This window comes from Caloenas nicobarica, chromosome 2, assembly GCF_036013445.1.
Source record: "Caloenas nicobarica isolate bCalNic1 chromosome 2, bCalNic1.hap1, whole genome shotgun sequence".
NCBI classification, from domain to species: domain Eukaryota; kingdom Metazoa; phylum Chordata; class Aves; order Columbiformes; family Columbidae; genus Caloenas; species Caloenas nicobarica.
The window spans coordinates 113,854,714-113,869,454 of NC_088246.1; the positions used below are offsets into that span (position 1 = coordinate 113,854,714).

Consider the following 14,741-nt stretch of genomic DNA (forward strand, 5'->3'; position numbering starts at 1 on the left):
GGCTCTTGATGGGCCGTATTAGCGTATCTTGAGTGATGCCACAAGATCAGCAATGATTCTAAAGTGACAGAAGGCATTTTCCTAGATACAAACTAATCAAACATCTTGGGATTTTATAGTATTATTTTTAACTAAAATCTGCTTCTATTGCAGAAAAATTCATGGAACATATTATTACTTATCATGAATTTGCTGAAAACCCTGGACTCATAGACAATCCCAATTTGGTAATAAGGATTTATAACAGGTAAACTCTCTATATCATGTAATTAGGTCAGATCATCTCATTTAAAATCCATCCTTTAGATCGAGTGCGTTTCTCAGCTTCCATTGCAATTTGTGTTTCTGGTGGATCTGTGTCTCAGTCTCAAAGAGAATGATTTTGAACTGAAGATTTGCATTGAATTTAGTTTTAGCTGAAGTGAGATTTTTTTTTTTCCAGCAATTACCACCGGTGTTGAATTGTTTAAAGTCTGCTTGCAGAAAACTCTAATATTAGTTGTTGGCAGCAAATATGTATTTTCATCAACGAAAGGGTAGTTTGCACACTGATATTTATTGACCTCTAGTCAGATTTTGTAATATCTTATCAATAACGTGTTTTAAAACAGGTATTATAACTGGGCGTTGGCTGCTCCAATGATTCTGAGTTTGCAGGTGTTTCAGAAGAGTTTGCCCAAGGTAAATAGATACACGTATAGTTTTTAAAAAATATATTGCGCGTAGTAACACATTGTATCTTTATGTTGTTTTTCTATACAAATTAAAAACATGGCTAATTTTTCAGGCAACTGTTGAGTCTTGGGTCAAAGAAAAGATGCCAAAGAAGTCTGGAAGGTGGTGGTTCTGGCGCAAGAGAGAAAGCATGACTAAACAGGTAACTGAGACCTATTTTTCCTCTCAGCTGTTAAAAAAATGAAAAAGCTTTTATTTGCCAGAAGTGCCTCAGAATGCCACCGTTGTAGCTCTGTGTCTCTGGCAGCTGAGAGTTACTCAGTGTTGCAGTAGCCGTAGCTACTTCTGTATGTTTAGTCTTAAATACCACTTCTTTATTTGCTGTTACTAGTTGCTTCAACAAAATTTATTGTATTCATCTGTTGCACAATATTCTTAAAATACTTTCTTCTAAGCCATAAGCAGTTGTCAGAGCCTACTCTTCAGTCACTGCTGTATGTTTTAAGAATGTATAAACAAATATTATAAATCTGTACTGCATCATAGATGTTATGCTGAGGCACCCCATTTTAGACTAAACTAAGTTTTCTAAACCTCAAGTATGTGCCTTAAATTTACTTTTCCCCAAAAAAAGTGAGTTTTACAAGCCTAGAGGTTGACAGCTCCTTTAATGCTAAATTAATTGTATTAAACTAGTACTTCTCAATTTCAAGCATGCAGAGTTTTGTTTCCTGAAATAATAAAAAGCTTTAATAGATCAATTATTCATAAGCATCCTTTTCTTAAATCATTTACAGAATGAGCGGTTTTGAGACTTTATAATATACAGGGTATTTCAAAAAGATGGACGCAATTTGAAATCACTATATCTCTACAACCGTGAACCGCCCATGAATGAAACTCTCACAGTCCGTACAGCAGGTGGATGGAACACAGAGCATTTATAAAAAGGTTACCAAAACTTGATAACTCATGAAACTGTTTGTAAATTTTTGTGTAATTGTAACATGTTGGGTCCATCTTTTTGAAACACCCTGTAGTTTATGTACTGTACTGATAGGTATTTGCTTAAGCGTGAACTGTGAATTAACTCGGATCAGTTTAAAATGCTTAAAATGTCTATATGTTTTTATTATCATGTTGCTTTAGATACCGGAGGCAAAAGAGGGGAAAACTGAGACACAAAGAGCACATGAACTGCCAGCAACTATAAAAGAGCAAGTTAATAGTAGGTGTGTTCCTGCCTGAAGACTATTTTGAGGACTGAATAAGGCCCTTCTTTTTATCTTTTTTTTTCCTTTTTTCCTTTTTTTTTTTTTTTTTGGGTTGAATAATTCAGTAGGAATTTGCAATGGGAAGAAACATTTTCCTCTAAGCTACTGAAGAGAAACCAGATGTGTCTGGCAAACAATTCAGCAAAATAATGTGGCAGCAAACATTGTAGGAACTACAAATACACTACAATTACTTCCTACATCCTATTGTGTTTACTTCTTAAATTGTAACATAACTGACAGAGTAACAAAGACATATATGGTAACCTTTAGCAATGGGCCAGTACTCTGTAAGTATAGTGGTATTGTTTCTGATATACTGTTTGTCATTCCTTTTTTTTTTTGTAAAAGCCTAATATTGTATGAATAATTTAAACCATGTGGATTTTTTGTAACATTAAATAATTGAAACAATAAAATAGCATTATTTACAGTGCACAAGTTGCCCAAGATTGTGGTTGAAAACTAGCAGTGTTTAGCACAAAACTGTCCTAGTCTAGATAATTTAATCCCCATACTCATATTCTCCCATGATTTTACAAAGATACTTCTAAGTGTTGTTGGTGTCTTAAGGATTTAAGAAACTAAACATATCGTGATTGAATACTTCAGAGAAATTAAACGTTGCTTTTAATCTTGAAATCTCTAATCAGCAGAGAAATAAATCTGTGAATAAGCTTAAAAGGTGAGCTACTCCACTAACTTATCACCCACAGTTTAAATTATACAGTAGCCATGGCAGCTTTTTTAAAAAACAAAACAGTTACTCATTCAGTATCCCTTTTCATCTGCAGTTTACCCCATTCATCAACATGGGATTAGTGATCACTTGACACTGTGTCTGTACTAAACTCCTCATGCATGGAGCCATCTAGTAATAGTACTATTTAGAGCTACCCCAATACTAGCATGCATTACAAGTCTGATTTGTTTGTTGGCATAGACGGGCTTTATCTGGGCATTCACTAGACCATGGACTTTGTTAATCTGTGCTATCAGGCTAGTAGCAAATCTTCAACATAAGCAGAAATTACTCTTGCATAAGAATCTTGCACCATTAAGGGAAGATGTTTTGTACCTTACGTTTGTTCTGTTTGATGTCATGTTAGGCCTCCAGAAGATGATTCTTCTAGTGATGAAGCATCACAGGAGTTGAAGGAATCCCTGAAAATAGATTCTGCCCCAGCAGAGCATCCAAGCCATGGGAACATTACGTCGTATAAGAAGTCACTTAGGCTGTCTTCAGACCAAATAGTAAGTGGCACGCCTTTCCTGTACATAGGGTGCTTCATAATTCCACTCTGATTCTAAAAGTTGGACATTTTATACTTTTTAGAAATTATGTATAGGTACATTTCACAAATTGAAAAGTGATCTTCAGGTTACTTTTCTAGCAGTAGAAGGAAGGAAGGGGGAAATCTAAAATTTTAAAAGGAATTAAAAGTATTTTCCAGTGCTACTGTGGGCAGCTTCAGGGAATTTTTTATTTTACTTTTTTCTGTTGTGTTTTTTAGGAATCTCTGTTTGGATTAAAAAAAAATAATTTCTCACAAAGTTCTATAATTAAACTTCTATATTAAGGTGCTGCCAAAAAAGTGACATTGACTTCTGTAGTTTGGATATCCTGGCATCTTAACAGTCTAATAATATACATTTAAATTGGTATGCAGTTTATTCACTGCAGTCTAACTTAAAAGTTAGATCTGCAGATGTCTAAGTATGTGGTCTTCATCAGGGAAGAATTTTGAGGAAAGCATCCACGAAGTAGAAGATACTGTTGCATACTATAACAAAGTGGGAGTTACATTTGATAGTACTGTAAGTCACTGTAACTGCAAGAATTAAAGTAGCAGAGAGTCAAATATCTTTTATTAACTCTGCAGTCAGTGCTGCTGTGAGCAGATACAGGAGCTATGGACAAATACATGTACTCAGACAACCAGACAGACTTTACCAGCAAAACTGTGCCAGTGTTAAACCATGGTTCACTTTTTGATGAGTTAATCAAAATAAGATGAGGTAGAATATACCAGCCATTTTCTGTAGCTTGTTTATAATTCTAAAAATTTTATAGTGAGGGCAACTTATATTTTCAATTATTTTCATTTATTCTAAAGGCAAAGTTGAAACTCAGAGATGGCCCTAACGATGTTGTATTTAGTATTACAACCCAGTATCAAGGGACTTGTCGTTGTGCGGGTACAATATATCTCTGGAACTGGAATGATAAAATCATCATATCGGACATTGATGGAACGATAACCAAGTAAGTATCACTGGCTTTTTTAAAATTTCCTTTGATATTTTTATCTTGCTTATCCTATCCTTTTCAAAATAAGATAAACTTGATTTAAGAAGACTATTAAGGGATGTTCATTAGGCGTCATGAAAAACATTTGATGCTTTGATTTTTTTTTTTAATTTAATATTTTTATATATATATAATACATATATTATATATTTTATATATGTAATATATATTATATATTTTTAATATTTTTTATTTTATTTATTACTTGAATTTACAACAAACTAGAAAAGGTCTTTTAAAAGAACAATGTTTACCATATGACTGTTGCCCTTTCAGTGAGACTTCTCCAGATTTCGCAGTCACAGGTTAACTTGGAAACTGACTTGTGCTGTATGGCCCCACTAATTGCTCTGTCTGGAGCAGTTACAAATTCTCTTTTGAAATGGTTAGGACCTTCTCTAGAGATATTTCTGTAAATACTCGTTACAAATTGTATATTCATTAGTGGTTGTCTTTAACAAAACTCATATACTTAGTATGGGCTAACTCTGATTTTGCTTTTAGGTCTGATGCTTTAGGACACATCCTCCCTCAGTTTGGCAAGGACTGGACTCATCAGGGCATTGCAAAACTCTATCATTCCATAAATGAGTGAGTATGTGATCTATGAAGCAATTAGGGTTTTCTGGAATTTGGTTATTAACGGGCAGGTAACTGGATTGTTGTTAATAATTACGCAATCTATTACAATTCGTTGGTCTCAATGTTGGGAAGTGAGCTACTTCCATCATTCACAAACAAAACTAAGTGTTTTCCCCAGATATATACCTTCACAGGAGTGGAAGCCACCACTTTTATTAGTTCCCTTCTCAAATGTTTGATTCTGCATTTTAGTTCTTAAACAATGTGTGTAATATTGTGAATACACAAGAGAACCATAATATCAGTAATTTCTTAGTCATGCATATGTCTGTTTCCACCAGCTTAGGTTGATCATAGAGCCTATTACCAACATGGTGCAGTGTAAGTTCAAGCCTAAATAGTATCCTTACAATGCACAAATATTTTGTGTTTTAAGAAGTTTGCTACCAAACTCGAGCGAGTGCTCCTTAGGATAGATTTCATGTTCTGAAACAAGCCCAATGAACAACTTGCCACTGCCACAAAGGGAAGGTTGGTGGCCTGGCTCAAGCTTTCTGTCACTTGGTTGTGCTTCTGACGTAAGCTGATGCAGTTCAGTAAAACAGTAGAAAAGTAATTCAGCAAAACGGCAGTTTCCCCATCCCTTCTCTGGGTTAGTCGACTGACCACGCTTACCTTGTGATATGCAAGAACCTGCAGAGGCAGCCCCTGTACCTATGAGAGGGCAGGAAGGAGAGGAAAGATGACTTCCCCCTCGCAGCAGTTGGCTTAGTTCAAAAGTGCTGTGAACAGCACCCTTATAAATGTATTGTTCATCTAAGAGGTATATAGCCTTGGAATATTTATATCCAGTAACTTCAGGCAGAACAAACCTATGTATTTCCCCCCCTTTCAAATTTGGTCCTTCATTTAGCAAACTGTTTTTCAGAAGCATAGTGATGACAGAAATATAATACTTGCTACTGAGGAATACAGGATGATCACTATTAAACAATTCATGATCCATTTAAAATAATCAACTTTTATCTTTGGTTTTAAATTTAGAAGTCTTCCTAAAAATATTGGGTCTTGGAGTCTTTTGTTGACCTTCACTTTGTTACATAGAGCTAAGTTTCATCTGTGGCCCCTTGCAGTCTATGGGAGAGAACTTGAATGTTCTGTATTCAGTGCATAATAGAAAAGTAGATTTGCAAGTATTTGCCAAATTGAATCAAATCTTTGAAAATACACATAAACACTCAAGCCTTTTGTGCAGGCAGTAACTGTGTACAAATCTGTATAACAGACGAACATACAAATGTCTGCAGGAACAATTTAGGGGCTTGAGGAATGCGGCTTGGTATCCATTCTTCACTCTGCGCTGCAAATTCTGCCAGCAACCTGAAAAAATCCAACAACCAAGACGAGATCTGGCATCCAGTATTATGTGATGCAAATAATTTAAGTCATTGCTATCATCTTACAGGTGGTCTGAAAGAAGCTGGATAAAACGAACGTGGCCCTTAGTTAAACACAGTCTAATCCATCTAATTGTGTCATTTTAGTATTGCCATCCCTGTTCTTTTTGTACTTCCTGTTTCTCAGTTTTGGTTGACTCATGTATTTAAGCTACTATGTGCCTTGCAGATTTTTTACCAGTGGAAAAGTCTTTGTGTGCGCAACGCACTGCAACAAGTCAATACCTAAGCTGGTGCCTCTGGACGTTGCTATAACTGTATACTTACATTTGCAAAGGAAGTCTTCAGCAGGAATATGAACTAAGTTGACAATTATTTTCTAGAAATGGCTACAAGTTTCTGTACTGTTCCGCCCGTGCCATTGGGATGGCAGATATGACCAGAGGATACCTGCACTGGGTGAATGACAAAGGAACGATTCTCCCCAGGGGCCCTCTCATGTTGTCCCCCAGCAGTTTGTTTTCTGCCTTTCATAGGTAAGCATGTGGGATTTCATACATCCATTCCCTCCCCATCTCAGAGAAAGCAGCACATGAAAAAGATTTGGGATGCTGACCATTACAGCTGTAACCAAACGTTCCACTCTATGCTAGGTTTGCTACTGAGACTTGGCGTCCCTCTAGCATTCATTTATAAGCTATTTATTTTGTCTGAATTTCACTTGTAGTATTCTTCTGTTTCTGTGGGCACGTTAGAAGTGGCTACAAAACCCAAAATATCAGTCATAGAGCAGCTCATTTTCTCTTTTCATCATTCCTCTCTAGTCCATGACTGATTACTATTAAGTTCTGTTTGTATCAGTACAATTTCGTCTTTTCAAGTCTAGCTGCAAGGATTGTAGTGCAGTGCTACTATGCAAGATAGAGGGAAAAGAAGAAGAGCTGGGGAATATAGACTGTCGTAGTAAATGATCTTGCGATATTGAGAGTACTCCATACGTGACTACTTAAAAAGCAATGTGGAGTTTTGCTGTGGCTCAACTCAGGTCATCTTTTGAACCAGCCATAGTCTACCTGTTCTTGATGGACAGAGCTAATAGTGAAAAAGTCTTTTTGGTTTCGCTTGTTGTTTAGTAAAAACAACTGATTCATGGCTAGCAATGGCAGCAACTTCCCTTAAGGTCACTAATAGGCCTTCTGCACTCTTTTGTCAGAGGCAGGAGTTGTAACAAGCTTAGGTGTACTTGATTCGGTCTTCTGATTCAGATGGTCATCTACAATAAAAGCAGTTCACAAGCTGCATTCACAACAAGGAATTTCATCCCATTTACTTAGCCTAGGCACAAGTTATTCACCTATCTTTTTACCATGGATGTTGGAAAACAGCAATTGTTTTACTCTTTTTATTGTCTCTTGTATCATTCTTGGAAAACTACTGACCAATGTCTATATACTATTAATGCTAGCAACAGGAAGCAACAAGAATGTAAATATCAGATAAATGGGGGAAGGACGACACCCTCTATCAAATCATGATTTAGAATTTGACTGTTGAAATTTTATTTTAGGGAAGTAATAGAAAAGAAGCCTGAAAAGTTCAAAATTGAATGTTTGAACGATATCAAGAATTTGTTTGCTCCCAGTAAACAGCCTTTCTATGCTGCTTTTGGAAACAGGCCCAATGTAAGTAGCCCCTTTCTAAGTAAAGGTTAAAATGCATGAAGTACACGAGAAGCAAAAGAAATAGGCTTTTCTTTTTGTGTCTACTTAAATCTGAATAAGGAAATAGGACACTGGTGCTTTTATGGGTTTGGTCAGGAAAATCCACATGCAACCTTAAATAAAAGCTGCTAGAACTACTTCTATGAGAAAGGTTACAAAGATGTGTTAGTATTCTCAGGATTTTATTAAATATGTGCCACCTCTCCATATTGTTTTTCAGCATTTTTGACAGCTTTATAACCTAAGGGTGTTAATTCAATGCTCCTCAGTCTCGAATCCCTTTTTGTATCATATGGTTCCTGTATTTTCTCTGCAGATAAATGCTATTGTAATTGAGCTAGAGAGAGAGGGTATTCTAAGAGGAATATTGTCACAAGGAATAGTATTTTATGGTATAGATTTTTTGCATGTTTGTGGTCCCAGGCTTGGGAACAGGAATTAAGGGGCTGGGAGTGGGGGAATGTTTTGTTATGGTGTGCTTGGTTTTTGTTTGGTTGGTTTTGTTTGTTTTTTTTTTTTTTTTTTAAGAGGCAGTTTTACTGTACCCTTTTTGGATCAGCTTTTCTAACTCATTCAAGGAATTGTTTGTTATGTCACATTCAATAAGGAAATGTTGAAGCATATGCTTTTGTTCATGCTTTTTGCAGGATGTATATGCCTACATGCAAGTGGGAGTTCCAGACTGCAGAATATTTACTGTGAATCCAAAGGGTGAACTGATCCAAGAACGGACTAAGGGAAACAAATCTTCGTAAGATCATTTTTGTTATTTCAGCTAAAGAAAGTATTTAGGAATGAGATTACAAAATAATTGCAATTGTGACCATGATTCAATCTCCTATTACATACAACACATGAAAATCTTACTTGCCAGAGACTTACAGCTTTGGATACTTAACCGAAACTTTTCAAAAAGAAAAGTAAACTGGTGAAATAAAATTGAAAATAGCTTCTGCAGTAGTGATGCCCTATGTGACTATACCTTTCTGGTCTAGACTTCTAAAGCTCCTTTTGGCTGCAGTTGAACAGTGACTAGACTGCTAAATAATGGTCTTTCTTCTTTTTTAATATAGGTATTACAGACTAAGTGAGCTCGTGGAACATGTGTTCCCATTGCTTAATAAAGAACAGAGTTCTGCATTTCCATGCCCAGAATTCAGCTCCTTTTGCTATTGGAGAGAGCCTCTTCCTGACCTGAACATGGATGACCTGATCTGAAACGTACGTCTCACCCAGAGTTGGAATTTCGTATTCAGCTACTCAACTTCAGTTTAAATGTGAAGAACTTTCTTAACAAAGATGCTAGTTTATATACTGGTACCATAAGTCTTACTAAAGAAATCACTTTAACTCTGTTGGTTTAAAACAAAGAAAATGCAAAGCTACTGTCTGTTATTTTTTACGTGTGGGGTTGGTTGGTTTGTTTGTTTCTTTATTGCTTGTCTTCATATACCTGTGCTAAGGCACTTGAGATTGGCCTGTCATTGATGGTCCTGGTACCCAAGTGCTTCAAGGCAACTAAATGCTGAGGTAAACTATGACTTTGCATTTTCATCAATATTGACCTTATTGTAAACATAGATTTTTTTTTTTTTTTTTTAATTAGTCTTAATAGTATATTTTCTAAAATGAAGCCAAAAAGTGTATGGAAACTGCCAAATAGAATGTCAGACCTGTTAATTAAAAACATGGCCTAATGTTCAGATGGGCAATTAGGCCATTTTTAAAGAGCCAGAACCGAAGACCAGTGTGCTCTTTCTTAGCTAGAATACAGAAAATGTGGAGACTTTACTAGCCTGACAGACTCTGAAGACATAAAATTCCTCTTCAAATGTAAATACACCTTTTGTTACATGTACAAGTCTGTACTTGTACAATTCACACTCTAACTCTGTTTATTATTTTTTTACATAAAATGCTTAAATGTGTTAAATTTCCATCAAGAAGAATCTTGAACATTTCTGTAAGAGTTGGGGAGTTGGCATTTTTATTTCCTTTTTCAACACAGAGATGATGCATATGTGTATGCTGTGTAGGCCAGTAAAACGTATGTACAGATTATATTCAGGGAATTGTAATACTAAAAAAACTATGTATTTAATTTTTTAATTGTCTACTGCAGGTCTTTCCAGAATTCTGTATTGCAGGTTTTCAGTATCTGGAAGGAAATGCAGCTCAATAGTGAGATTCCAGGTGTGAGAATGGTTAAATGCTGCAGAGCAGAATAATTTTTTTTTTTTCTTTTTTCCTTTTTATTTTTTTCTTGTTAAATTTTGGGTTATTCATAAACATTATGCTGGTCATTCCTCAGGTTAAGATCTGAGCTTGTGAACAAATTGCATTCCAAGTCTAGTGTTTATCAGCTGTAAAAGCAGCTAGTATTTCTCTCTCCAAAAATACTTGAAGGCAAAGGTAGTTCTGCTTTTTGAGTTAGTGACTTTAACCTCCTTTGGACAAATCTATGGTGAGAATGTATTATTCCACCAGCCCAGAGGGCTTAAGGAATGCAGTCATTTCAACATCAGTCCTGGGCTTTCTGGGCGCATAGTCTTTTCTGTCACTCCTTAAGCAAGTTCCTGGGGCCATGCACTAAAGACCCTTCCAGGGGCAACATCCAGAATTTCCACCAGGCTCCAGGGCGAGCTCTCCCCCACACCACTCCCAGTGGGGACAGGGACGTCTGCAGGGAAGCGTGAGTGATCTTCAGAAGGCGTTGGTACCTACTACCCGGCATTCCACCTGCTGAAGTGCCTATGCCGGGGCTGCTTTTCTCAGAAACGCCTCGGGCAGGCCCTTCTGCTGCAGCTTACTTGGGCTGAGTGTAGCTCAGGAGCTCTGTGTCTCACTAGCTGCAAAACAGGGTTTTACACCCCCTCTCCAGGAATATTTTCTTTATCAGGCTGAGTGTCTTAACCCACAGTTCAGGTTAACACCAGCTAACGCTAGAGAGCTGGTGAACTGCTGGGGGGGGATAACTTTTACATTACTACGTAAATGAAATGACTTTTTCTAGGGTATTCCTGTGTTTATAAGACATTAAATAAAGAGTGGGGGCACGTAAAATCAGCATGGAACCTGTCTTTCGAAGCAGGAGTGTTAGAGTGGAAAGAAAACACACCTGTCTTTCATGGTGTGCCATGCGTGTCAGTGAACTGAAGGGCATCCTTGCTCTTTTACAGAGAGAACGATACTTTCTGTGACTGTTTCAGCAGATTCTTGGTCTTGTCAACAATCTACTCAGTATTCCAGTGGATTTCACAGGGTGCAACTCAAAGGATGTTTTGCTCATGCTGCTTTTTTTCTTCTTTTTTTTTTTTTTTTACTGTCAGAAGCTTACAAACATAATTCCATGTATTTTTGGTTCCTTTTATTCCACAGATTTCATTAGAAGCTGAAATTTTCATGATCACCAAGTGCTTTGAATATCAATGGGATTTGAGCTTTTAAGTAACTTCAAGACTTTAAAATAAATAAGAATCCAACATGACAAAGTATTTTTAATTACAAGATGAAATATTCTATCTCAAGATTTTATTTTACATAAAGGGAGTGAAGCTGCCTTTCCTGAAACAGTCCTTTGTGGATGTCAAAATTTTCTTTACCATGCTCAACTTATTCTTGGTGGCCTCGGTATTACACAGGTTTTTCTTAAAAAAAAAAAAAGCACTTCATGTAACTGGGATGAGTTTCCAAATGGGGGAGAGATTGTTGCCAAGGTTTGGCTCTATCTTTCTTAGTTGTTTTTTGGTGGTTTTGTTTTGTTTAACTTAGTTAATTTTTTCTTCCATTCCATTAATTTTTTCAGATTGTCATAAAGATAAGCTGTGGATTTTAAGGTGGTGACTTGAGTAAATGAGCAGTGTGGAAAAATAGTATTAAGTATATCTCCAAATGCATATACTTTAAGCTGGTATGAATGTGGGGAACAGCTCCTCATTCTGCTGACCTGTTATTTTGCATTATAGAGATGCCCAAAAAGTTGCTTAGCTTAAAATTTTGCTTTTTTTGCTCTGTAACAGCTACAGTTTGGGTTTTTTGATAAAATGTGAAAGTGTTTATGAGTATTTCTGATATGAGTAGGGCGAGGTTTTTGTTTAGTTTTTCTTTTCTAAATCTGGCCTGTATTTGAAGCTTTTCACATTGTTTGTTAAACCTGTTTAGGGACAGAATATGGGGGCACTGTACCTGTCACTGCATACCAATGGAATTTGGACTGCTGGGCACTTTAGAAAAAATATCTCATTACTATCAAACCTGTAGGCTTGTGCTGCAATATTAATATGAAGTGGAGTAAATAAGAATTATGCATTGGCCTGTCCTTTGTTACCTTAGTCAAGAGAAGTGGCCTGAAACTAATGTCTGAGAACAAGCTGTGCTGTACTTATTTAAAATTAGCGCAAGCTAAATCATTCTTTCTGTGAAAGAGGAACTTCTAAGTGTGTGTGTCTGTAGGCGCACGCACACCCCTGTTAAGACTGTGTTGTTGAAGATGCAGATCCTCTTAGCATTGGAACCGTGTCAGAGGCTGAGTCAATGATACTTATCTGGGAGTACACAAGGAATATTGCAATTCAAAACTTGTCAGTGACTTGGACATTACCCATTTCTATAACGATATAAAGATCAGTAACTTCAGTGGTACACATTTCTGGATTTTTCTTTTTTTTTTTCTTTTTTTTTTTTTTTTTACTGTACCAAGCATGTTTGTACTTCAAAAGGATGGGCACTCATCCCTAACAGTACACAATGGCATGTGCAATCTTGGCTCGTGTATCCTTAGCTTCCTGTCATCGGTATACTCCTTCTAAAATTTTTTTTTTTCAACTGGAAAAGTTTTAACACTTGTGTCAACTCTGTTGTGGAACTTCTGAAGCAAACTCTGAATCTGCTTATGGTGAAGACAAAAGAGATGAGATTTCATGTTAATATTTCATACAAGTCTTCTAGAAAATGCTGTTGTATGAATGCAAGTTGTTTAAATTACTGTAATGGTAATTCAGAATGAAACATCAAAAATACATAAGGAATTTGAGATGCCTTTAAGTGTCACTTTTGCCTGAAGAAGTTTTAGTTTCCAAAGTTAAATTCTGCTGAATAGAATGGAATTGTTGTTTCGGATTTTTTTACAGTGTTAATTACTTCCAGATGAAAGTTAAAATGCTGGTTTATTTTGAGGGTGGGAAAACTCTCTTCAATAATTTGTTTCGTTTTTTTGTTGAAGATGTGAAATACTTGATTGTTAAACAACTCAATCACTAATAAGGTAGTGTGTTTAAAATTGTCAAATCTGTGATAGACCAATACAGTGGTTTTTGTTAAGACTGGACTATCTTGGGTACAGTAACCCACACTTCAGTGCAATGTTTATGGATGTTCAGAACAATGTTATCACAATAAACAAACTTAAACTAATAGGTTTCTTCAATTTGTACTTGGAGATTCCATTCTTGTATTGCTAATTTAGTAAATGTGGGTTTATTTAAATTGTACTCATATTTTATGTGGAATTCAAGTTGCTGTTCTGAGGACTATGATACCTTTGCTTTCTCTCACACTTGGTTTATTTTTTTCAGAGTATTTATACAACTGATAAATAATTGCTGTTATTGAACTTACATTGTGTGCCAGTACCAATATTGGGTTACAACTATAGTGAAGAGCAAACATGGATTAATAATATAGAAAATCAAGTTACAGATGCATGACTTGGGAATACACAAGCTGCCTTGAAGAAAATCTTGTAATGGTATACTTTGAGCCCTTCTAAATCTGCCCTAATTTGGAGTTTTGTCCTAATTCCACTCAAGTTTACTTTTTAAGGACAAGAGTATTGTCTTTCATGACAGCTGTTAAATTGCTTGAGGCAATTATTGTAAGACCATCATGAAAAAGGGGCCTCAAGCTTTCAGTAGAAACTTATTGTTCCTAGGCTCTTGCTGATTTTGGTAAATGCAACTAACTAGCAGCTTACTGTAGAAAATCCAGCCGTTTCAGCCAGGTATAAAAGCGTGACAGATCTGCGTGAAAAGTGTAAACGATGTTGCACCTTTTGATCCTCCCTTTCTGTTGGGTGTCCCCTGCAATGCTGCTCACACGTTACACCCTTCTCCTCACAGCTGGGGCACTTCACTCCTCGCACTGCGCTCTTCACTGCCCGTCTTTCTTTCACACCCAGGTCTCAGTACTTGTTTGTTGTGCGCAGTGAGCGACTGTGCCAGTGCAAGCTGACAGCAGGGTGGTGTCTCCTATGTATGCCACGTATTCCCATCTGTTGCAAAAGCCATTTCTGAGGTAGTGGTGTTTCTCTTGTGTCCATCGTACCGTAGTGGACTCCTGATGGAGTAATCTTGTTCTTGGTGGATGGATTTTTTCTGTCTTGGAGCAATGTTCTCAGGCATGTAAAGAATAGAAAAAAAGAATCTCGGTTTCCATGAGCAAGCGCTTTCCTGTGTGTGTGCAGGGCACCGTTTCTAGAGTTCGGTCACGCAGTTTGTGCACTGAGGGCCCTGCTGTGTGTGCAGCCTGCACCATCCTGGTTGGGAAGCACGTGTGTGCTCCCACCTGCAGCTGCCGGCTGAGCTCTTAGACCAGGGGTGAGCCAAGCTGTGAGGCAGCCGGCTGCACAGAAGGGTGTTCTGGGCAGGTGACAGTTCAGAGCTTCTGGAGGTTTCACTGTGGAGCACAGCAAGGGCTTGTCAGGGTCTCCTGTCTGACAGGGGCGGCCACTGTTGTGCAACACATTTTCTAAACATGATGATACCCTCTGCTTTTTCTCCTCTCC

General features: G+C 37.0%; 1 protein-coding gene across 3 annotated transcripts in view; it reads left to right on the forward strand.

Annotated features, from left to right (window-relative positions):
* Positions 1-13,312, forward strand: part of LPIN2 (lipin 2) — a 49,752-nt gene extending 36,440 nt beyond the window's left edge. For 2 of the 3 annotated variants that reach the window (XM_065628768.1, XM_065628766.1), the window contains exons 10-21: positions 154-247; positions 612-681; positions 788-877; positions 1,825-1,907; positions 3,059-3,203; positions 4,067-4,215; positions 4,765-4,851; positions 6,623-6,775; positions 7,807-7,921; positions 8,608-8,711; positions 9,034-9,181; positions 11,339-13,312. In XM_065628768.1, coding sequence (XP_065484840.1) covers positions 154-247; positions 612-681; positions 788-877; positions 1,825-1,907; positions 3,059-3,203; positions 4,067-4,215; positions 4,765-4,851; positions 6,623-6,775; positions 7,807-7,921; positions 8,608-8,711; positions 9,034-9,178 — 1,235 coding nt within the window. In that variant the 3' untranslated portion in view covers positions 9,179-9,181; positions 11,339-13,312. The remainder of the gene's footprint in view (positions 1-153; positions 248-611; positions 682-787; positions 878-1,824; positions 1,908-3,058; positions 3,204-4,066; positions 4,216-4,764; positions 4,852-6,622; positions 6,776-7,806; positions 7,922-8,607; positions 8,712-9,033; positions 9,182-11,338) is intronic. The other variant, XM_065628767.1, reaches the window with a different exon arrangement.
* The last annotated feature ends 1,429 nt before the right edge of the window (positions 13,313-14,741 follow it).